The sequence below is a fragment of the Coenobita brevimanus genome, chromosome 7, assembly GCF_032717465.1.
Source record: "Coenobita brevimanus isolate Jiangsu-jjx chromosome 7, ASM3271746v2, whole genome shotgun sequence".
In the NCBI taxonomy this organism is placed as follows: domain Eukaryota; kingdom Metazoa; phylum Arthropoda; class Malacostraca; order Decapoda; family Coenobitidae; genus Coenobita; species Coenobita brevimanus.
Window position 1 is genome coordinate 5,956,335 of NC_136960.1, and position 25,453 is coordinate 5,981,787.

Below are 25,453 nucleotides of genomic sequence, written 5' to 3' on the forward strand. Positions count from 1 at the left end.
GTAGCGATTCATTTTGATTATTACTCCTTTCCGTCCTCTTCTGTGTTACTTTAGTCATTCCGATATCACCGTACTCTGCATCAGTACCGTATAAAATTATATTAGCTAGCCGTATCCAAAAATAAATCGGTAAGGAAGAGGTGTTAGGGAGCTTCCTTAACCGCCGAGAATACAGGTCAAAGTGAGGGGATGAGAGGAATGGGTGAGAAGAGTGAGGGGGTGTGAAGAGTGAGGGGATGAAAGGAGTGGGTGAGAAGAGTGAGGGGGCGAGAAGAGTGAGGGGGTGTGAAGAGTGAGGGGATGAAAGGAGTGGGTGAGAAGAGTGAGGGGGCGAGAAGAGTGAGGGGGTGTGAAGAGTGCGGGGGTGAGGGGAATGGGTGAGAAGAGTGAGGGGGAGGAAGGGGTGAGAAGAGGAAGAAGGGGTGGATAGAGGGAATAGGAAGAGGTGGAGAAAGAAGGGGTAGATAGAGAAGTAGAGGAAGAATGGCTAGATAAAGGGAATGGGAAGGAGAGGGAGTGGATAGACGGGTGCTGAGTCGAGGAAGGTAATATTCTTAGTGATTTTACTGTTTGAATGAAGAGAATAATGTTATATAAAATGTCTGTGTGTTCTAGTTAAGAGTGTGGGTCGTGAGTTCCTTCTGTTTCTAAAATCTAATTGATCTCCGGTTGTTAGGTAGAAGGTAGGCAGGTGGTTGTGGTTGTGGTTATTGTGGTGGTGGTGGACAGGAGGTGGTGGTGGTGATGAGGTTATAGTGTTGGTAGTGGTGATCAGGTTGCAGTGTGGTAGGTGTGTGGTGGATGGTGGTGGTAGACAGGTGGTGGCAGATGGATGGTGATGGTAGGCAGCTGTTGGCAGGTGGATGGTGATGGTAGACAGGTGTTGGCAGGTGGATGGTGATGGTAGGCAGCTGTTGGCAGGTGGATGGTGATGGTAGACAGGTGTTGGCAGGTGGATGGTGATGGTAGGCAGCTGTTGGCAGGTGGATGGTGATGGTAGACAGGTGGTAGTAGTCATGGTAGGATGGTGATTTTGGTGATAAGGTGGCAGTGGTGGTAAGGTGATAGTGGTAGTAGGTATGTGATGGTAGTTTTGGTAGTAGGTAGATAGTAGTGGTGACAGGTAGATAGGAGTGGTAGATAGGTAGTTGTAGGGGTTGGAAGAGAGGATAGTGTAGACGAGGAAATTGATCTTGAAAAAAAAAATGAAGAAAGCAAATCGAAAAAAAATGTATACAGTAGATGGAAAAATTAATCTCCACACAATTTTTGGTTACACTTTCAACCTCCCCCCCCCAAAAAAAAAAAAAAAAAGATGGCTAGGAAACAGCCTCCATATGATTTTTTTGGTCACATTCTTAACCCCCTAAGGTAAAAAAAAACAAAAAAAAAACGAATAATAACTCAAAAAAATAATGGTAAGAAAACAGGCTTCCATATAAATTTTCGGTCACATTTTCAACCTTAAAATAAACTTGAGAAAAAATGAAAAAAAAAAAATAATACATGATGGAAAGGAAACAGGCCTCATAATTTCCTGGTTAAATCTCTCTCTCTCTCTCTCTCTCTCTCTCTCTCTCTCTCTCTCTCTTTAAAATATTATGCATGTGTTATTTTAAAAGTTATTTCTTTCGGCATAAATTGAGTGGCAATATAGGGATCTCTGTTGCCTGGCTTTACCTCTCTCTCTCTCTCTCTCCTCCTATTTTCATTATTTTCCTTTACCTCTTTTGCTTCGTTTTTCCTATACAGTACCACCTTACTTACCTGCCTTCTCTGATTAGATTCTCTCCATTATCTATCCCCCTCTTTCCTCCCTGTCCTTCCCTTTCCTCCCCTCTCTTTCCCTTTCCTCCCCTCTCTTTCCCTTTCCTCTTCTCTCCTTCCCTTTCCTCCTCTCTCCTTCCCTTTCCTCTCTCCTTCCCTTTCCTCTCATCACCTTCCCTTTCCTCCCCTCTCCTACCCTTTCCTCCTTCACATTCCCTTTCCTCTCATCACCTTCCCTTTCCTCCCTGTCCTACCCTTTCCTCCTTCTCATTCCCGTTCCTTCCCTCTCCATCCCTTTCCTCCCCTCTCCTTGCCTTTCCTCCTCTTTTCTTCCCTTTCCTCCCCTCACCTACCCATTCCTCCAGCGCATTCCCGTTCCTCCCCTCTCCTTCCCTTTGCTCCCCTCTCCTTCCCTTTCCTACCTTCTCCTTCCCTCCCTCTCCTCTTTCCTCCTCCCCATCCTTCCATCTCACTTCAGTTCCTCTCTTTTTCCTCCCTCCCTCCCCCCGCCTCACCTTAAGCGTCATCATGTGGGATTAAGCTGAAGTGGGTGGCGTCGTCAATTTGGCCCCTATTGACTGGTGACGTAGGGGCGAGAGTCGTGTTTACCTGCCGGGGATCAGGAGGGAGGGAGCTGAATGGGAGCCTCACCAATTTATGGCCAAATTTTAATAACGCCTCTAATCTCCCCTCCCCTTACCTCCTCCCCCCTCTCTCTCCTACTCTCCTCCTCCCCCCTCCGTCTCCTCCCCTCTCCCATTTCTCCTCCTGCCTTCTCACTTCTTCTTTCCCTTTCCTGTAGTCTTAATTGCTCTTTACTACTTTATTCGTCTCATCTCCGCTACACTTATCTGTGCATTTTCTCTTTCCTCCCTCATTTCTCTCCCTCTCTGTCTTTCTCTTCATTTCCCTCCATTTCTCTTCCAGTCTTTTCTCATCCCATCTCTCATTTTCTCATCCCTACCTTGTCATCTTCGTCTCTTCTCTTTTCCTACTGTCCTCTTCTTTTCACTCCTCTTCTTTTCTCTCCTCTTCTCTTCCTTTCTCTCCTCTTCTCTTCTTTTCTCTCCTCTTCTCTTCTTTTCTCTCCTCTTCTCTTCTTTTCTCTCCTCTTCCCTTTCTCTTCTCTCCTCTTTCGCTTCCTCTTCTCTTTTCTCTTCTGTTCTCGGCTCTTCTCTTCTCCTCTTCTCTCCTCTTCTCTTCCATCCCTTTCTTTTCCTGCCTTTCCCAGCCCTTCCCATCCCGTCTCCTCTCCTTTCGTCTCACTTTCTCTTCTCTCTTCTCTTCATACTTTGTCTTCCCTTCCCACTAACTTTTTCATCCTCTCTTCTTTCCACCCATCTCGCCTCTCTCCCATGCCTCTCTCTCATTCTTTATTCTCTGTCTTATTCCCCTCACCCTCTTCTTGCGTGTAATATTATCCTTTATTCTTTCTGTTCTTTCCATTCCTCTCTCTTCCTGTCCTCGTCACTTCCCCTTCTGTTTTCCGTTTCCACACTTCCTCTGTTGTATTCATTATCCCCCCCCCTCTCTCTCTCTCTCTCTCTCTCATTTCCACACATAAATTATTCAATTTTTCTTCTTTTTTTTCACTTCGTTTCTTCCCTCTTAACCAGTTCTTTACGATGGCGTTTTTTGTACACCTGGCCACACTTGTACAGTCACCCCAAGAAGTGATGGCAGAGTTTCAGATTGCTTCGGTCACTGCACTGATATATTTTCAATGAAAACTTGGTGAATATGTGGTAAAACTTCTGTGCCTCCATGACGTCATATAAAATAAAATACATATATTATCTCGCTAAGAATTACGTTTAATTAATAACATGAGGTAGTGATATATTAGAAGTTAACACTCAGATATACGTCTCCCAGTTTGAACGAATCTGTAATGTACAGTATTATTCCGCGCGCGGAGCGCAGGGTAATCCCTTTTCCCGTTGTATTTGCTTCCCAGGATTTCAAATACAGAATGCTCTAGTTTTGGAGACCAGTTAAGGAACACTCTTGTGACTGCAATACACCACCTTATTTTCAATTGCTGTGGTGATGATACAGCAATAATAAGGATACCGCAACAATGAAGCTTATCTTAGTAATGATACCCTACCTGCGGTAGCTGCAAGACCATTGTTTGTTTTTTTTGTTTTTTTTTCCCTTGTCTTCCCCTCGCTTATAGCGACTTTATTCCTAACTGATGCCAAATTATTTTAAGCTGTAAGAAGGTATGATAGGTTTTACCCTTTTCACATACACCAGGCAGCGACGAGGGCGAAAGTATGAGCTTATACTCTTTCAATGCAAAAAAACATACTTTTGGCTCTGTCCCTAGTATTCTTCTTTTAAAATAAACCTCTGTGTCCTGCTTAACCGAAAATGCTTATCAGAAAGTGTTAAACTCAGTGGCTTGTTTATGAACATTTGCATTTTATTTCTCTTGCCAATTGTTCAGACACTGAGGACACTAGGGTATGACAAGTTTGTCATTATCCAAGGAGCTCCTACTCTTGGCAAAAAATTGGTTTTCCATAATTTTCATTCATTGATAGTCCTCTGGCTTATATTAAAACTTCAAGAGAACTTTCTTAATGAAAAACTGGCCAAATGCAGTGTAATAACTGCATGTCTTTGAGTTAAAGTTTGTTTCCTTCTGTGCACGGTGATCGAACCATTTAAAATAGCCTACTAACTTACGCCGCATTCCCGCTTTCTGTCGTCGTCCATGAAGACAACAAAAACGGAAATAAATGACCTTAAATTATTCCTTAGTATCGTGACGGGAACTATTTTATAAATAATAATGACTGATTTTAATTGGTTATTAAAGCGCATTTCTTTTAAGTCTTACGCTACTAAAAAATTATTGTGTTAACTTATTAGATATGAACTCCGCAAATTATTCCTGACTGTCCCTGAGCGATAGTTCTGAAATTTCAGTTAGTTCCGTTTAGGATTTCCTGTTATCATAACTAACGAACTGATTCCTTCAATTTTGAAATATACCGGTACCTTTGTATTTACTTATTGTTTTCTGGAACAATTTTACATAATAGGTTTCTCCTTGTAACGATTTAAGGAAAAGTATGTTCATTATCGATGACCGAAAACTTCTGGATACTCTACCGCCAGTTCTTAGGTCGACTGTACCTGGGACAGTCTGTGTGAAGCGAAGGTCTAGCTACAATTTCGGACGTTCATGCATCACGTTTACCTGGTCATTTTAATTGATATTTTAACACCTCCGTTCATGTCAGTGCCACCAACAGCAAACACGTCAACATGTCAGGGTTGCCAAGAGTACCGAATGCTAAACGTCCGCTGTACCACGTTTATATGTTGCCAACTGTACATTGTTTATGGGCCTCATTTTTTAGGTATTATTTTTATTTTTTTTTAGTTTGGGAGAGATTTTTCGAACTGGGGGGGTTAGATTCAGCCTTCATTAACCCCTTCAGTACGAGAGGGCTTTACTGAGCTGAATAAAATCGTCTGGATATAACAAGGATACACTAATAAAGATGAGGGGTTGGTGTCTGCTTTCCTTTGCTCTTCCTCTCTCCTTTATTTTCTTCCTCTGTTTTCTTCCCTCTTTATTTTCTTCCTCCTTTATTGTTCTTCCTCATCAATTTTTTCTTGTTTGTTTTCTCTCTCCCTTTTCACCTTTGCTTTAATTGCTTTTATTTTCTTCCTCCTTTATTTTCTTACTCAGTTTTCTTCCCTATTTTCTTCCTCGATTTTCTTCCTTTACTTCCTTACTCCATTATTTTCTTCCCCCCTCCTTTTTTCTCCCATACTTTCCACCTCTGTTTTCTTCCTGTCCTTTATTTCTTCCTCCTTTATTTTCTTCCTGTTTATTCTCCCTTATTTTCCACCTCTATTTCTTTCTCTATTCTTTTTCCTACCCTTTATTTCTTCCTCCCTTATTTGTTCCTACCTTTTATTTTCTTTATTTTCTTCATATCCCATTTTCTTCACTTATTTTTCTCCTCCTCTTCTTTATTCTCTTCCTCTTTATTTACTTTCTCCTTTATTTTCCATTTACTGGGCTCCTGTTCCTCCATCACCTCCTTGTTCGTCAGCCACTCTGCTCTTCCGCCTCTCTCTCTCATTCTCTCACTTATTCTCTCTCTCTCTCTCTCTCTCTCTCTCTCTCTCTCTCTCTCTCACTTATTCTCTCTCTCTCTCCCCTCCTCTCCTTCATCATCTCTCCCTCGCCTCCATAACGAGATAAAAGGGGGAAAGAGATGAGCGGGAGGAGAGAGAGAGAGAGGATGGGGAAGTGAGAAAAGAAGGATCATCATCATCATCATCATTATCGTCGTCATCATCATCATCATCATTATCGTCGTCATCATCATCGTCATCATCATCATCATTATCATCATCATTTTCGTCATCATCATCATCATCTTTATAGACGGATAAGTGTGATGAAAAGTGAATTGGAAGGAAGGAGAGGCTGAGAGAGAGAGGGAGAGGGGAGGGAGGGAAGGCAGAGGAGGGAGGTGATGGAGAGTGAAAAGGAGGGAGGGAGGCAATCTAGGTAAGCCAGAGAGGGAGGGGGGGGAGGGGGAGGGTAGAAAAGATGAAAGGAGGGAGGAGAGAGGCACAGTGATCTAGGAAGGAGGGATGGGAGTGGGGGAGGGGAGATGAGAGGAGAGAAGAGTGGAAGGGAGAGATGGGAGAGAGGAGAAAGGAGGAATGGGGGAGAGAAAGGAGGTGAAAGGAGGGAAGTTGGGGAGGGGAGAGGGAATGGGAAGTGAAGGGAAAAAGTTGAGGAGAAGGGAGTGGAAATGAGGGTTGGGGGGAGGATAGGGGAGAGGGGGTGAACAGAGATGAGTTGAGAGAGATTGGGAGGAGAGGGCTGGGGAGTCGAAGGAAGAGGTGATGAGGTGAATTAGGTGAATGGAGGAAGAAGATTGATAAGAAGGGAGAGAAAGTTAGGGAGAAAGACGGGCTGGGAAAGGAAGGAAATGGGAGGGGAGGAAAGGTGGGGTGATGGAACGGGAGAGGAAGGAAGAGGTAGAGAGAGAGAAAGTGAGGGGAGAGAGGAAGAATGGAGAGATAAAGATAGGGGAGAGAATAGGTACAAAACTTGCAGAAATACAAAGGGTACAAAGGAAAGGTGAATTACAACGGAGGTATCTGTTATCAAGTGTAAGACTGACAGATGGGGGGAGAAGGGAGGGAAGGTAAGGGGAAGGGAGAGAGGAGGAAGTGAAGGGAAGAATGGCAAAATGAAGTGATGAGAAGAAAATTAGGAGATGGGAAGGAAGATGAAGGAGAGAAGGAAGGAGAAGGGAGAAGAAGGCGGGAAGGAATGGGAGGGGAAGAGGAGAAAAAGGGGAAGAGGGAGGAAGAAAAGGCAGTCGTGAACATACAGAAAGATTGAGAGAATGAATATTTGGAGGGGAATATGAAGTGAGTGAGGGAAGTAGAGATAAAATGAGAGAGAGAGAGAGAGAGAGAGAGAGAATAATAAAGGTGGGTGTGGAGGTGAGGAGGGATTAACTCTTGCTTGCAATTGAACTCCGGCATTTCAGTAAAGGTTATATTCTCTCTCTCTCTCTCTCTCTCTCTCTCTCTCTCTCTCTCTCTCTCTCTCTCTCAGATGTTTATATTCTTGTTTTTTTTTTTTTTCACAAGTACATCTCATATGTTTATTTATGTAAACGTTCGTGTAGGTAGGTAGGTAGGTAGAGAGAGAGAGAAATACTGAAGGTTAATTAAAATATTCTCAGGTATGCCCCTTTACTAAGCTCTGTATATAAGGGACAGTAATAAAGGCAGATAAATAAAGTGGAAGGCTTGAATAATTAGGGAATAAAGGAGTGAATAAAGGTGGGGGGAATTAAGGTGGATTCTGATAATTTTTCTTCGTTGTCTTTATTTATTGTATTGTTTATTTTATCCTTTATCTCCTTTATTTGGTGTGGATTTCCTTTTGATAAAGTCGTCAGCATTTCATCTTTTAAAAAAATGATGATGATGATGATGATGATGGTGATGATGACGATTGTGTGTGTGTGTGTGTGTGTGTGTGTGTGTGTGTGTGTGTGTGTGTGTGTGTGTGTGTCAGGCCTCTCTCAGACGATTATTCAAGTTATAAGGGAGGTGTGTGTGTGTGTGTGTGTGTGTGTGTGAAGCCTCTCTCAGACGGTTATTCAAGTTACAGGAGAGATTTTTTCGAACTGGAGGGGTTAAATACAGCCTTCATAAACCCCTGAGATACGGGACGTGTTTTCTAAGCTGTAGAAAATCGTCTGGAGGTAGATTTTGCTGTTAAGGTAATAGAGGACGAAGGTAGGAGATAAGACAATAGGAGAGGAGAGGAAAGAGGAGAGACAAGAGAAGAGATGAGGTGTGTTGAGGTGAGGTTTGGAGAGGAAGGATGAGGTGAGGAGAAGTGAGGATAGGAAAGTAGGAGTGAGGATAGGAGAGGAGGGGTGAGGTTTGAAGAGGTGGGGAGACGAGAGGAGAGGAAAGGTGAGGAGAGGAGAGGTGAGGTGAGGTTTGAAGAGGTGGGGAGAGGAGAGAAGTGAAGTTTGGAGAGGAGGGAAGAGAAGAGGAAAGGTGAGGAGTGGTGAGGAGAGGAGAGGACAGGTGAGGTGTGGAGAAAAAAATTGCATCTTTGACCTATGACGTATGAGGTGAGAAATGAGGAGCAGGGAGGGAGTGGAGGGAAGGAGGAGGAGGAAAAAATGGTAAATGGAGAAGAGAAGAGGGAGAAGGAAAGAGGGTGAAGGAGAGGGAAAAAGAAGAGGGAGAAGAAACATTAGAAAGAGAAGAAAAGTAGAAGGATGAAGATAGAAAAGGAAAGAAGGAAAAAAAAAGTGGAAGAGAAAGGAGAGAATATTAGGGAAAGGGGAAGGGAAGATAAAGAAGAGGAGGGAGAAAGGAGGGAATAGAGAGGAGGGGAGAGGAAAGGGAGGGAGAGGAAGGAAGAGAATGAAGAGAGAAGCAGGGAGAGAGGAGAGAATACAGAATTGGAGGAAGGAAACGGAGATGTGATACAGAAGAAGAAGAGAAAAGGAAGATGAAGGAGGGAGGAAAGAGAGATAGGAAGGGAGATTAACGAAGAGAGGAAGGGAGAATGCGAGAGAGCTGAAGGAGGGAAGATTATTATGAGGTAGGACCAAGGAAGAGAGGGAGGGAGGGAGAAGAGGAGAGAATAAAGAAGAGGAGGGAAGGAAGAGAGATTATTGTGAGGGGGGAGGGAGGGAGAAGAGGAGAGAATAGAGAAGAGGAGGGAGGGAGGGAGGAAAGGGAGAGGAAGGAAGCAGGAAATGGCAAAGTTGAGTCTGCTCACGGGCCCTCGATTCTCCGTTTATTCACTCCCTTATTCCACTTCGCTTTTATTATTTTCTGGCTTATTCCCCCTTCCTTTCCTTCCTTCCTTTCCTTGTTTCCTTCCTTCCTTCCTTCCTTTCCTTGTTTCCTTCCTTCCTTCCTTCCTTCCTTCCTTTCCTTGTTTCCTTCCTTTCCTTCTTTCCTTCCTTCCTTCCTTCCTCCCCTTTTTTTTTCTTTCTTCCTTCTTTCCTTTCTTCTTTTCCTTCCTTCCTTCCTTTTATTTTTCATTTTTCCATTTTTTGTCATTTTTCCTTCATTCTCCTCTTTTATTCAATCCATTTCATAATTTCTCGTATTATTTCGGGTCTTCCCTTATTCCTTCATTCTCCCTTATTTCCTTTTATTTCAGTTCTCATACATTATTTTTTCCTTATTTTTCTTTTCTGTAATATTTATCAATTATTCCGGCTTTCTATATTTTTTCATTTATTTTTTTTGTTCCTTTTCAGTTGTTACTGTTACAATTATTACTATTACAATTATTATTATTATTATTATTTTTATTATGATTATTATTTCTCGTTTGGCCATGTGGAGAGGATGGAGGGTGAAAGACTGACGAAGAGAGTGTATGTGAGTGAGGTGGAGGGGGGAAGAGGGAGGGGGAGGCCGAGGATGAGATGGAGGGATGGGGTGGAGAGGTATATGAGAGAGGGAGGTGTGAGTTGGGAGCAGGGCAGTGAAAATGGCGGGGGACAGGGCGACTTGGAGGCGATTTGTTTGTGGCCACCCCAAACGGGATTGAGGCGTCTGGCAATAGATAGATAATAGATTTCTCGTTTTTTATATGAAATTCACTATTATTCCATTACTCTTAGTCTCCTTTATTTCTTCATTATTCTCCAAGTACCTCTTCATTTTCTCTCGTGGCTCACCTTTATTATTCTATTATTAACCTCATTATTCTAGTGTTTCTGTTTTTTATTTTCCATTTTACATATCTATTATTATCTTTTTTATCTGTTTTGATCCTATTTTCTCCTCACTTTTTATCTTCCATTTTTTTCTTTTGTTTTTTTTTTGTTTTTTATATATTTCTCGTTAATTGTTTATCTTTTTTATCGTTTATTATTATCTGTTTTATCTTATCTTTTTATCATCTATTTTTTATCTTTTATTTTTTATATTTTTTACCTTCTGTTTCTTAGCTTCTGTTTTTTTTATATATTTTTTGGCGTCTATTTTTGTATCTTCTATTTTTTCATTTATTTTTTATCTGTTTTACCGTCTATTATCTCCTATTTTTTTCTGTTTTTTTTTTCTTTTATTTTTATCGATTTTATCATCTATAGTATCTTCTATTTTATCATCTATTGTATCTTGTATTTTTATCATTATTTTATCTTGTATTTTTATCATCTATTTTATCATCTATTTTATCTTGTATTTTTTTCTTCTTTTTTTATCATCTATTTTATCATCTATTTTATCTTGTATTTTTTTCTTCTTTTTTTATCATCTATTTTATCTTGTATTTTTTTCATCAATTTTGATTTTAATTTTTATCTTGTAATTTATCTTCTGTTTTTATGTTCTGTTTTAATCTTCTATTTTATCATCTATTGTATCTTCTATTTTGTCTTCTGTTTTATCTTCTATTTTTTTCATGTATTTTATTTTCTATTTTTTCGTCTATTTTATCTTCTATTTTTTTCATCTATTTTATCTTCTATTTTTTCGTCTATTTTATCTTCTATTTTTTCGTCTATTTTATCTTCTATTTTTTCATCTATTTTATCTTCTATTTTTATCGTCTATTTTATCTTCTATTTTTATCATCTATTTTATCTTGTATTTTATCTTCTATTTTATCTATATTTTCTTTCTTTCTTTTTATCTTTTATTTTCTGTTTTATCTTATTTTTACCTTATTTATCTCTTTTTCCTTCTATTTTATATCGTATTATATTTCGATTTTTTTTCACTTTCATTCTCTCGTCTTCTGTTCATTCCTTTATTTCATTTCTTGCTTTTATATCCTAGTTTTTCTTTTTCTTTAATGCCTTTACTGACTCTGTTATTCTATTTATTATTTTTATTTCTTTTTATTCCTAGTTATTCTCTACATTTACAAATCACATTCATTTTCTCTTTTTTTTTATGTCCTTTATTTTTTATTATTTTCCTCATTTTCTAACTTATTCCTACACCCTACACCCACACCCCTCCCCCCACACACCCACACCCCTCCCCCCCATACACCCACACCCCTCCCCCCCATACACCCACACCCCTCCCTCTCATACACCCACACCCCTCCCCCCATACACCCACACTCCTCCCCCCATACACCCACACTCCTCCCTCCCATACACCCACACCCCTCCCTCTCATACACCCACACCCCTCCCCCCATACACCCACACTCCTCCCCCCATACACACACACCCCTCCCTCTCATACACCCACACCCCTCCCTCTCATACACCCACACCCCTCCCCCCATACACCCACACTCCTCCCTCCCATACACCCACACCCCTCCCCCCCATACACCCACACTCCTCCCTCCCATACACCCACACCCCTCCCCCCATACACACACACTCCTCCCTCTCATACTCCCACACCCCTCCCCCCATACTCCCGCACCCCTCCCCCCACACCCCTCCCCCCACACACCCACACGTTTGGGTCATGAGCTGAGCTGAACAGGTTCCGGGAATCTCCTTGGTTACTAGTCAGATTCATCCAGTCGAACTACACCTGGCCAACAACTGAGATGAAAAGGGTAATGGAAATCTCCTTGGTTACTAGTTAGATTTATCCAGGGCCATCTACTGAGCTGAAGAGGGTTATGGGAATCTCTTTGGTTACTAGTCAGATTCATCCAGAGTGACTTCATCTGAATTGAACTGAAAAGGGTTCCGAAATCTCCTTGGTTACTACAATTTGGCTTTAGCAGTTTAGGGAGGCAGTGTAAGGTGACTATTGACTCTCGCTTTACGATATCATTAGCTCTTTTTATTCCGAAGCGCCCGAACACCTTTTCCTAAGCGATTTACTTTATTGATTACACCTGACTATCCTCTCCTGTGTTACATCAGTCATTTTAATATCGCCATACCTTGCATCAGTGTCGCATAAAAGGGTACCAATCAGATATATCCAAAAATAAATCGCTAACCAAGAGGTGTTAGGGAGCTTCATTAACCCCATACTGCCATAAATCATTCGAAAAAGGTTATTAAAATCGTCTGTTTGTATCTTTTATTTAACCTGGCCTAAAATTGCCATCTCTCCATCTTGATTCCTGAACTGTCATTAGAATATGGTGCTAGTCACGAAGAAGTGCTATGGAAAGGATGTAGAGCCATAGTATTGTCTTATTCTGTCATTTAAGCTACGGGAAATAAGCTGCAGAAGGACGAATTTCTCTCCTCTCTCTCTCTCTCTCTCTCTCTCTCTCTCTCTCTCTCTCTCTCTCATATGCACCCCTCGCTTCACCCCTGTACCCTCCCCCCCTCACTTTAAACATGTTCTCTTCTCCCCATACACTCTTTTACCTGTCCACTCACTAACATACACCTCTTTCACCACCCCTCTTCCCCCATACACCTTCCCACCTCTATCCTTCTATTCACACATTATATCTAACGTCTCCTGGCCTAATCTAACAATCTAACTCTGATATATCCTAATCTCGCCGAATCGAACTCTCCACTTCTCCCTCCATACAGCATCCTGCCTCACCTTTACTTCTCTCATATACACCTTTTTACACCTGTGCGCTCCCATACACACCTTCCTCTGTTGCCTTTCCTCCCCTCTCATACCGCCCTCATCATCTCTCCTCTCTTACTACACCCAACCATGCCTTATTCATTTTTTTCATCATCATCATCAACATTATCATCATCATTAGTCAATCATTCAGACAGTCAAACATTATCATCATTATCATCACCACCGACTCTGGGATGTGCCACGGTTATCATCATCATCATCAGCCATCTTCATCATCACACCACCACCACCACCAGCCTGAGTCCCATCCATAACGTCACCTAAGTATATTATTTTCCCAACCACCAGACGATTTCATTCAGCTGTGTGAGGATTTTTCTGGCAGAGAAGGGCGAGATCCATCCTTCATCCAAGAAAATCGTCCCGTATTAGCCTAAAGAAAATCGTCCTTTGAGAGTAATATTTTCTTTCTTTTCTTATGAGGCTTTACTTGTGCTTCTTGTCTTCTCTCTGCCTCCCTCTTAACTTTCTCTTTCTTTACTTCCTCTTCCCTTTGTTGTTCCTTCTTTATTCCCATGTTTACTATAAGTTCCCTTCCTTCTCCCCCATCTCCAGCTACCCTCCCTCACCCCCAGCTACCCTCCCTTACCTCAGTTACCCTCCCACACCCCAACTAACCTCCCCACCTTTATCTAACCTTCCCTACCCCAACTAACCTCCCCACCCAACTAACCTCCCCAACTTCAACTAACCTTCCCTACCCCAACTAACCTTCCCACCCCAACTGACCTTCCCCACCCCAACTAATCTCCCCAACCCCCAATTAACCTCCCTCCCTCTCTCTCCCCCACCTCAGCTAACCTTCCCAACCCCAGTTAATTTCCCCAACCCCAACTAACCTCCTCTCTCTCTCTCTCTCTCTCTCTCTCTCTCTCTCTCTCTCTCGTCCCTAACCCCAACGAACCTTCCCCCGTCTCCCTCCGTAGCCCACAACTAACCTCCCCCCTCTCTCCCCAGACACCCGCTGTTCCCCCTGCTGGCGCTGTTGTTTGAGAAGTGTGAGTTGGCCACCCAGAGTGCGGATTCCGTCAGCTCCGACTCCTTCAACCTGGACATCCAAGCCTTCGTCCAGCACCAGGAGCGGGACCGCAAGCCCTTCCTCATGAACGACCCGGAAGTTGACGGACTGGTGAGTAGGCAGTGATTTATCTTATTTATTTATGTATTTATCTATCTTGTTTTATTTATTTATTTTATATTATTTTTATTTTATCTTGTTTATTTTATTTACCTTATTTTATTCTATCTTATTTATCTATCATATTTTATTTTTTATTTGTTTTTTATTTGTATGTCTGTGTCCGTCTTTCTGTCTTTGTGTGTCTGGCTATGTGTATGTATGTATGTCTTTTGTCTGGCTGTGTATGTATGTATGTCTCTTGTCTGTCTGTGTCTGGCTATGTATGTATGTATGTCTTTGTCTGTGTATCTGGCTATGTATGTATGTATGTCTTGTCTGTCTGTCTGTGTGTCTGGCTATGTATGTATGTATGTCTCTTGTCTGTCTGTCTGTGTCTGGCTATGTATGTATGTATGTCTCTTGTCTGTCTGTCTGTGTGTCTGGCTATGTATGTATGTATGTCTCTTTTCTGTTTGTCTGTCTGTCTGTCTATCTGTCTATCTATTATCATTCTATTTATTCATTTATTAGCTCATTTCATAGCTATACTCTGTCTACTTTAACTTGGCCTAAAATTGCCATGTCTCCATCTTGAATATTGATCTGTAGCGAGACATTAACACTATGATATGCTGCTAGTCACGAAGAAGTGCTGTAGAAGGGACGTAGAGCCGTAGTAGGCGGAAGGAATGAAGAAGGTGGATGCTGTAACACCTTCACTCCGATGACGCGTTTTCCCTTAATTCATGCCACCAGGCGATTTATTCAACATTTTTCAATACACGTTTCTTGTAGCAAAGGGGGGAGGGGTTTATAGAGCCAAACGTCACTCTTAGGCTGAGGAAAACCGTCTTGAGGTAGTAAGAGTGAAGGAAGAATGACATCAACGGGCGGCAAGGGTGAAGGAAAAGGGAGAATGATGACAGGCAGGGTTAACAAGTAGGCGAAGGGAGAATTGGCAGAGAGAGAGAGTGAGAGAAAGGGGGGGTGTTGAGGGGGAGTGAGAATGATTGGTGGTGGAAATGACAGAAGTAAAGGTGAGAGAGAGAGAGAGAGAGAGAGAGAGAGAGAGAGAGAGAAAGTGAAATAAGTTAGAAAAAAAAATAGAGGAAGGGACAGAGAAGGGGAGAACGGGGAAAGGGAGAGGAGGGAGGGAGGGAGGGAGGAAGGGAGAGTAGACAGGGAGGAAAGCAGGAAGAGAAAAGGAAGAAAGGAAATAAAAGTGGAAAGAGAGAAAGAGAGAGAGAGGGAGAGAGAGAGAGAGAGAGAGAGAGAGAGAGAGAAATACTGGAAAGAGAAACTGGCAAAAACAGGAAATGGAAGAGATGAAGATAACTAAGTGGACAAACAAGGTAGGAAAAAGAAATGGTTTTGTGTGTGTGTGTGTGTGTGTGTGTGTGTGTGTGTGTGTGTGTGTGTGTGTGTGTGAGAGAGAGAGAGAGAGAGAGAGAGAGAGAGAGAGAGAGAGAGAGAGAGAGAGAGAGAGAGAGAGAGAGGGGGGTGAGACTGAGTGAAGAATGGAGAGATAGAAGAGAGGGAGTAATGGATATTTTGGGAGAGAGTAAGGGAGCATGGATGAGTGAGGGAGAAAGGGAGGGAGAGAGGGTGGAAGGAGGAGAATGAGGGGAGAGAATGGGTGAGGGGAGACGTGAGGGGAAATGGAGGGAAAAAGAGAAAGGCGATGGGGAGACGATGGAGAGGGTGAGGGAGGCTGGGAGAGGGAGAGAGAAAAGGAGAGAGGGAGGAGAGAAGTGGAGAATAAGGGAGAGGGGAGGTTAAATAGAGGGGAGAGGAAGGGGGGAGAAACGAAGAAGTAAAAGGGAGGGGAAGGGAACGGAAGGGAGAGAAATGGAAAGATGACGAGAAGAGAAAAGAGGGAAAGAAAGGAGGAAGGGGGGAAAAAGGGAAAGGAAATAGAGAGAGGGAGGGGGGGGAAGAAAGGGAGAGGAAATGGGGAGAGGGACAAGTGAAGGAAGAGAAATTGGAAATGGGAGAAGGAAAGGGGAAAAATGAGAGAGAGAGAGAGAGAGAGAGAGAGAGAGAGGGAGAGAGAGAGAGAGAAAGGACCGCTGTTAGGTCAGGTGTTTCGTGAATATTATAAGCAACACCCTCGCTGACCCAAGTACTGCCGCCCCCCCCCTCTCTCTCTCTCTCTCTCTCTCTCTCTCTCTCTCTCTCCCCCCGTTCTAACCTGTCGAAATCTTTCCTCTCCCTCTCCTTTTCTCCCCTTCCTCCCTTCGTATATCCGTCTCCCTATTTTCCCTTTTCTCCCTCCCTCCCATCCTTCCTTTGCCCTTATCTCCCTTTCACCTCCCTATATCCCTCCCTCCCTACCTACCTACTTACTTACTTACCTACCTACCTACCAAGACCTACCCACGTACCTACCTACCATTTCCCTACCAACCCATCGATCTCTTACTTTACCTATGTATTCTCTCTCTCTCTCTCTCTCAATGAAATATTTACGTACAAGAAAAAAAAATAAAAAATAATGTGTAGAATTCGAAAACAGAGAAAATTTACTCTTTCACGAGACTTTGCGAGAGATAACGAGAAATTGCGAGACCCCATACACTACTAGGTAAACAAATACGAGAGAGAGAGAGAGAGAGAGAGAGAGAGAGACCATATTACAAGCGACTAATACGAGACCTTGCGAGATACGAGATTTTTTCGATCCAGCGAGACCAAATACTGAACCATTGCGAGACTTACGAGAGACAGCGAGACTGCGAGACGCCATACGAGTTGAGCGAGAGTGCGAGACACCATACGAGTTGAGCGAGATGGCGAGACTTTTCGAGACCTCATAGACTACGTGCCAGGCTAATGCGAGATTTTTGCGTCATCTTGCACGGAATAGTACGAGAATTTGAGAGAACCTGTGAACCATTTCGAGATTTTGCGAGATTTTACGAGACTTCGAGAACCCGGAAGCCAGTGCGAGATTATGCGCGTTCCTGCGAGACTTTTCGAGACGTTGCGAGAACCTGCGAGCTAACACGAGATTTTGCGAGATCCTGCGAGATAACACGAGGCTTTGCGAGAGCCTGCGAGATAACACGAGGCTTTGCGAGACTTTACGAGAACCCGCGAGATAACACGAGATTTTGCGAGACCCCCACCACGGCTGGAACTTGGTCGTTTCTCTCAGGACTGGAGTAAACATTTTGTGAGGGAGCAATAATTTGTGCCTCCTCCTCCTCCTCCTCCTCCGCTCTTCCTCCCTCCCTCCTCTTACTACTCAACCTCCTCCTCATCCTCATCCCAATCCTCCTTCATCTTCTTCTTCTTTCTCTTCCTCCTCCTCCTCCTCCTATCTTTTATTTCCTCCTCCCTCCTTTTCTTCATGTGCTCCTCTCTCTCTCCCATTTTCACACTTCCATCATTTTTCCAAAAGCTTCATCTCTTCCTTTACATTTCTCCTAATTTCTCGCCCACCTTTTTTTTCTTCCATTTTCATCACCTTTTGTCTGTTTTTCTCATTATTTCATTACCACATCTTTCATTATTTTTGTTAGGTATTTTCTCCTTTACTTCTCTACTGATTTTTCCTTCACTTCTTCCTTCCATTTTGTCAATTTCTTCTGTCAAAAAGTCGCCTTCATTTCATTTTTTTTTTTTTAACTCTCAGGTTTTCGCCTCATTCCATATTTATCTTGTACTTTCCGTCTCAGATCATTTTCATTTTCATTTCTGTTCTTTCGTTCATGTTTGTCTGGTTTCGTCTCCTTCCTTATTAATTTTATCCTTTCATTTCCATGTATAATAATTTCTTTTTCATTTCTTTCGGTCATTCATTTTTCTTTGGTTTCGTTTCTTTCCTTTTTTAGCTCTTCATCTCCGTCTCTCATCATTTCATCTTCATTTCTGTTCATTCGTTCATTTCTGTCTCGTTTCCTGTCTTTCTCATCTCTTCATTTCCGTCTCATTTTTTTTTTTCATTTCTCGTTCATTTTTCTTACGTTTCGTCTCTTTCCGTATTTATCTTGTGTCTCTTCCCGTATTTATCCCGTAATGTCTCGTGCCGTATTGAACTTGTTGAGTCTCATCCCGTATTTATCTCGTTGTGTCTCTTTCCGTATTCATCTCGCAGTATCTCTTCCCGTATTTATCTCGGTGTGTCTCCGTATTATCTCGTTCTGTCTCTTCCCGTATTTATCGTTGTGTCTCTTCCCGTATTTATTCCCTTTTGTCTTCCCCTATTTATCTCGTTGTGTCTCTTCCCGTATTTATCTCGTGATGTCTCGTTCCGTATTTATCTCGTTGTGTGTCTTCCCGTATTTATCTCGTGATGTCTCGTTCCGTATTTATCTCGTCTTCCCGTATTTATCTCGTTGTCTGCCCGTATTTATCTCGTAATGTCTCGTTCCGTATTTATCTCGTATTTATCTCGTTGTGTCTTCCCGTATTTATCTCGTGATGTCTCGTTCCGTATTTATCTCCTAATTTCGGCCATCGCTCCCCATCCAACCTCGTCAATTCTCTTTCTCCATTCTTGCATTCAGTCAGCCCCCTTTCAGTCCAGCCCCCACAGGCTTCCCCTTCTGTGCTCTTAAATACCCCTTGCCTTTCCTTAGTCACCCATCCATCTTCTTCATGCCCTCTTACTCTTCCTTTATTCACCTCTTCCTCTTCTTCCTCTTTCTGTTGGCACTTCTTATCCTTCTGCTCCATCATCATCACCACCATCATCATCACCACCACCATCGTCATCATCATCATGATCATCTTCTTCTTCTTCTTCGTACCTTATTATTTCTCCTCCTCCTCCTCCTCCTCCTCCTCCCTGACCTCCTCGCATTACTATCCTTATCCTTCGGCGTGTAGATCTCGTAGTCATAGTCTACTCAATAACAAGCAGCCTCGAAAAGACCATAAGGTGTGTTGCTGTTTGCTTTCCTTTGTACTCCTTTGTATTCCTTTTTATTCCTTTGTATTCCTCCTCCTCTTCACTAGGTAGATGAATGTGATGTTGTATTCATTTCCTCCTTTCTTTTCCTTCATATTTTTTTCTTTCCCTTTATTGCACATCCTTCTTCCTTTCCTGCCTTTAGCCACCTTCCTTCATTCTTCAACATCTTCACTTTTTATTTTTCATTTTCTTCCCTATTTTATTAATTTTCCTCTCTCGTCCTCCCTCCACTTGGCTGCTTCTGTGCCTTCCTTCATTATACATCCTCCTTCATCTTCACCTCCCTCTTTTGCTCATTTTCTTCCCTCATTTTCCTCCTCCTCTTCCTCTCTCCATGTCTTCCTTCATCACTTTTCCTTCATTAATTTCCTACATCCTTGCCTTCGCATTTTTTTCTCATTTTCCTCATCACTTTTCACTTTCTTCATCTTTTCATTTTCTTCATCGTTTTTATTTAATTTTCTTCATCACTTTCTTTCATTTTCTTAATAACTTTTTCTTTCATTTTCTTCGTCTCTTTTTTTTTTTCATTTTCTTCATTTTCTTTAATTTTCTTTACTTAAAAATTTTCTTCCTTATTCATTCTTCATCACTGTTTCATTTACTTTATCGCGTTTTTCATTTTCATTATTTTTCATTTGCGTCATTACTTTTTCCTCTCATTTTCTTCATTACCATTCATTTTCCTCCTTTTTCTCTGCCCTTTTGGCTTTCTCCATACCTTTCTACCTTCATCATTCTCCTTTCATACATGTCAGATATCTTCATTCCTCTTCCATCCCCTCTCTCTTTCTCTCTCTCTCTCTCTCTCTCTCTCTCTCTCTCTCTCACACACACACACACACACACACACACACACACACACACACACACACACACACACACACACACACACAGATCAACGTAGACTTAAATTGATACCTGGCTGGGAAATGATAGAAATGATAACAAAAGGAAATGCACGATAGGATCTGGAGCTATTAGGGACGGGAAATGAGGACTGTGATAATTTCCACGCGATTGTTTTATGTCGTGCTGAGTGGCAGTGCAATTGATGAGTGTTTGATTGTTAAGGGGTTGTTTGAGTGTGTGTGGTGACGCAGAGGAGGGTCGTGTGTGTGTGTGTGTGTGAGAGAGAGAGAGAGAGAGAGAGAGAGAGAGAGAGAGAGTTGAAGTGTTTCATACATTCCCTTCCAATGTAATAAATAAGGAAAAAAAAGGGGGGGAGAAAGGAACGTGTTAAGTCCCTTGATCCGGATTTCTGTCTATCTATCTGTCATCTATTTATCTATCTGTCAATCTGTCTATCTATCATCCAATTCTAGTTAGAGTAAATAATTATAAAAGACGTCAGTGGATTGTTGGAGTGATTATTTTTTTCCAGACACTGAAGGTCATTATCAAAAATCATAAATAAATAAATAAATAAATGAATAAATAAATAAATAAATAAAATAATAAAGTAAATGATAAAGGAAATAAGCCAATCTTAAGGCATATCTCTCAGCGATTTATTATTTCACGGTGAGATATTATTAACCCTTACAATATTTGTTCGTCTCGTTCAAGCTGATTAAACTTATTTGGTGTTATACACAGTAGCAGTAGAAGTAGTAGTAGTAGTAGTAGTTGTAATAATAATAATAATAATAATAATAATAATAATAAAGACGCTTCCAGGCAAAAATGGGTAAAGTGGATTGTGGAGAGAGTAATAATAATAATAATAATAATAATAAAGACGTTTCCAGGCAAAAGTGGGTAAAGTGGATTGTGGAGAGTAATAATAATAATAATAATAGTAATAATAATAATAATAATAATAATAATAATAATAATAATAACAATGATAAAGATTAGCCTAGCAGAAAGCATTATTTATACATATTGTAGAAGCAGACCAGGATTATGACAAATAAATGTTCCTTCCTACACAATTTATTTATCTATCTGACAACATAATTTTAAAGCCCTCAGACCAGATAGATAAAGAGTAGATAGACCTTGAATCGTAGAGAGAGGCCAAAATATAATTCAGTTTATATATGTGTAGATTTAAGCAAAGCACAACCCGAGCTACACGATGATAGTTTTACTGCTGAGAGAGAGAGAGAGAGAGAGAGAGAGAGAGAGAGAGAGAGAGAGGGAATGTGAGGGGTGGTGTGGGAGATGGGAATTGGCAACACTGACTCGTAAACAGTGTTGCCACATTTATTTGGCCACACGGCAGTCAGCTGATCAGAGAGAGAGAGAGAGAGAGGAAGGGTGGTAGACTGGAGGGAAGAGAGGGAGAGATACAGGTAAGATTTTAGGGGGAAAGGTAGAAGGCAGGGAATAGAGAAAAATGGACAGGTAAGGTAGGTTAATTTGGAGGTGTTAAAGGAAGTACACAGGTAAAGAGGTAGATTTTTTTTTTGTCATTTTTCCAGTGGTAGATTATCCTCTCTCTCTCTCTCTCTCTCTCTCTCTCTCTCTCTCACACACACACACACACACACACACACACACACACACACACACACACACACACACACACACACACACACACAGTATCACGCTTTTACACCAGAGATCCTTTACCCCTTTTAGATGGGGGGACAGAATTTGACTAGTAACCAAGGAGACTCATTCCCACCTCACTGAATTTCACGCAACCACAACTTAGTGTTCAAGTCCCGAAATTTGCCCAGTTCCCTCAGGCGAAGACAAATGAAAACAGTACTTGCATTTTGAAATATAAAGTTACGTTCTCGGGCTGAAAGGGTTAAGAAATATACCTCAGGAAACCAATATATTTTTTCATGATTTTTTTCGAATAATTTTTTGCTTTCTTATTGTTTTTCTTGTTCGTTTTTCTTCGTTCTTTTCTCATTTCTCTTGGTTCTACTGATAGATTAATTTTTGTTTTTCATTTTTAAGTTTTCTTGTATCCCTTATTTTCTCATTTTTCTCCTCCTCCTCCTCCTCCTCCTCATCATCATCATCATCAACATCATCATCATCATCATCATTTTCTTTTACCCTTTCCTCCCTCTTCTCTGCTCTAATTCTTCTCCACCTTTTCCCTTCTTACGTTTTTATTCTTATAACTCTCTTTTCCTCTTTCATTTTTCTTTCTTACCATTTATTGTATTCTCTCGGGTAGCCATCATGTCTTACTTCTTTTTCTTATTTTCTGCTTTCTTTTATTCTTTTGATTTCATTTTCTTATTCTTCCTCTTCTACTTTTCTTCCTTGCTTGTTTTCTTTTCCTCTTTTCTTCTTCTTTTCTTCATTTTTTCTTTCTCTTTTCATCTTTTACTTTTTCTTTCAGTTTTCATTCTCTCTTCTCCTTTTCTTTTCTTCATCTTTTATTTTCTTCGTCTGCTTTTCTTCATTTCTTCTTCATCTTCGTCTTGTGCTTCTTCTTTACTTTTCTTCTCTTCCTCTTTTCTTCTTTTCTTACTAATTTTTCTTCTCTCCTTTTCTTCTACTTTGCTTAATCCTTTCGTTTCTTCTTATTTTACTTCCTTTCTTCTTCATCATCTTTTTTCTTTGTCGTCGTCGTCGTCGTCGTCGTCCTCCTCCTCCTCCTCCTCCTCCTCCTCCTCCTCCTCCTCCTCCTCCTCCTCCTCCTCCTCCTCCTCCACGCCTGCCTGCCCCTCTATGCCTGTAGTCGACCTCCGCCAGAAATATTAATGGCGAGCAAATAAGCCGTGAGAGTCAAGTGTACCTCATTATGCGGCAGGGAGGGTAGGCAGGGTAGGCAGGGAGGATAGGCAGAGGGAAGGCGAAGGGTAAGCAGGGTGGGTATGCAGGGAGGGTAGGCAGAGAGGGTAGGCAGGGAGTGTAGGCAGAGAGGGTAGGCAGGGTGAGAAGGCAAAGAGGGTAGGTAGGATGAGTAGGCAAAGAGGGTAGGCAGGGAGGGAAGGCTGGGGAGGCAGAGAGGGTAAGCAGAAAGAGTAGATTGGGGAGATATGGAGGGTAGGCAGGGAGACGGGGAGGGTAGGCAAGATAGGCAGAGAGGTAAAGCAGAGGAGGGAGGAAGGGTTGGCAGGGAGACATGAAGTAAAACAGAGGAGGCAGGGAGGGTAAGCAAGGAGGACAAGCAGGGGTAAAGCAGAGAGGGATTATAGAGGAAGGTAGAAGGGAGGGAGGAGGTAGGTAGGGAGGGAGGGAGAGAAGGTAGAAGGATCGAGAGGGAAGGCAGGGAGTAGGCAGGCAAGGGGGTAAGGCAGGGAAGGAAGAAGGTAGGCAGGTAGGTAGGGAAGAGATGAGGAACACAGGAGGGTAGGATTGTAGAGGGAATTAAGGAGGGAGGTAAGGGTAGGCAGAGAGACAGGGTAAGGCAGGAGGAAGGGATTGGAGAGAGAGAGAGAGAGAGAGAGAGAGTAGGGAGGGAATTAAGAAAGCAAGGGAGTTTTAAGGAGTTGAGTGAGTTTGTGGTGAGTGAATGAGTGAGTGGAGTGTACCTGATTAGAGCCTGTGTAGGAGAAAGTGAGCGAGTGAGTGAGTGAGAGAGTGAAAGAGAGAGAGAGAGAGAGAGAGAGAGAGAGAGAGAGAGAGAGAGAGAGAGAGAGAGGCAATTACATACATTCATCTTCCTGCTTTTTTTTTTGTATTCTGTTATTGCTTCTTCCTGCAGTTTCCTCTTCCCTCCCCTCTCAATTTCTTAACACTTCCTTCCCCTTCTCCTCCTCCTCCTCCTTCCTCTTCCGTCGTCATTCTCCTCTTCCCTGTTTCTCCTCCTCCTTCTCCTCCCTCTTCCGCTTCCCTCTCCTCTTCTCTCTTCCCTCACTTTGTGCTTTCAAACCTCCTTCATTTCATTTATATTTCCTTGTCATAATGTCTCCTCCTCCTCCTCCTCCTCCTCCTCCTCCTCTCCCCTGCAGTTCTGTTCGTCTTCTCCCTATCCTCCCCATTCCTTCTGCTCTTTCCTATTTCTCTCCTCACCTCCCCTTTTCCCACTTTTCCTTACATATTCCTTTCTTCCTCTACTGTTCCCTTCTTCCCCATTCCCTCTTCCCCCTCTTCTTCTTCCTCTTCTTAAACAAATCCCCTCTTTCTTACATCGTCCTTCTCTCTGTTTTCTCTCCTCCTCCTCCTCCTCCTCCTCCTTCATGCTCTCCTTCTCTCTCCACCAGTTCCTTTCACCCACACCATTCACCTCTCTTCACACCCTTCCCCTTCAACACACTCTAATTACTGCTACCCACCTCTCTCTCTCTCTCTCTCTCTCTCTCTCTCTCTCTCTATCTCTATCTCGTTGCTGCTGATGCTGTTTTATCTTCTGGGCATTATCATCTTTATTTTATTATTATTACTATTATTATTATTATTATTATTATTGTTGTTGTTGCTATTAACTTTTCCATTACTCATTCGTTTCTTTTTCTTTTCCTTTCTTACTTTTCAAAATAATGGATATTGACATGTTATAAATCGGCTTTAATGGTTTCTCTCTCTCTCTCTCTCTCTCTCTCTCTCTCTCTCTCTCTCGAGAGAGAGAGAGAGAGAGAGAGAGAGAGAGGAAGTAATGATAAAAAAGATGAAATGTGGAAGAAAAAAAGGGTGAGTAAAGAAGAGGTTATTTACAAAGGAACTGGACTAAATTAAAGACAAATAAAAATAAAGAGAGAAGAAAAGGAAGAAATGAAAAACAAGAGGTAAAGAAAATGCAGTAAAGAAGTTAAAGATATATAGTGCAGTGAGAGAGAGAGAGAGAGAGAGAGAGAGAGAGAGAGAGAGAGAGAGAGAGAAAGAGATGAATAGGGAATGATGCACCTGGAGAAGAGGGAAGGGGACGAGGGGAAAGAGGGGCCCAGAAGAGGGGAAACCGCAGCAAGAAATGAAAAGGAAAAATATTATTTGTGGGTGGTCGGGGGTGAGGGGAGAGGGAGGGGAGGGGAGAAAGGGAAGGGGGATGAGGGGGGCGGAGGGGAGGGAGTGAAGCAACGAAATATTCACACAAGCATCAACCTTGTACACAGTTCCCTCCCTCCCCTCTCCCCTCCCCTCCCCTCTTCTCCCCTCCCCTCCCCTCCCCTCCCCTCTATCAGACATTGTCCCACCAACACTTGTTTTTATTTATCAAGGCATCGCTGGTGGTGGGGGAGGGGGGGTTTGTGAGGGGAGGAGGGGGAGTGTCGGTGAGGGAAGGGGGTTGTTCAGAGGGGTGATTGAATATTTAGGCATTGGGGGAGGGGAAAACTGAGGGGGGGGGGAGAACAGGGAAACATTTTAATCGCTGCCCAAAAATATAAGCTAGTGTGTGGTGAGGGGAAAACATTGATAAAGGTGAGGGAAGAGGAGGCGAGCAGGTGAAAGTGAGGGGAAATGGGGAATAAATGAGAGACAAGAAATAGGAACTGAGGGATAAATGGGAGAAAAGAAATAGGAACTGAGGGATAAATGGGAGAAAAGAAATAGGAACTGAGGGGAAATAGGGAAATAAATGGGAGAAAAGAAATAGGAACCGAGGGGAAATAGGGAAATAAATATGCAGAAAGAAATAAACAGAGGAAATGGGAAAATTATGGGAGACAAGAAATGGGAACTGAGGGGAAATAGGG

The 25,453-nt window shown here is 42.2% G+C and overlaps 1 protein-coding gene across 1 annotated transcript in view; it reads left to right on the forward strand.

The window, feature by feature from the left end:
* LOC145404425 (homeobox protein PKNOX1-like) overlaps positions 1-25,453 on the forward strand; it is a 152,892-nt gene that overhangs the window by 20,747 nt on the left and 106,692 nt on the right. The window contains exon 2 of the mRNA XM_080275946.1: positions 13,822-13,993. Within this exon, the coding sequence (XP_080132072.1) occupies positions 13,822-13,993 (172 nt within the window). The remainder of the gene's footprint in view (positions 1-13,821; positions 13,994-25,453) is intronic.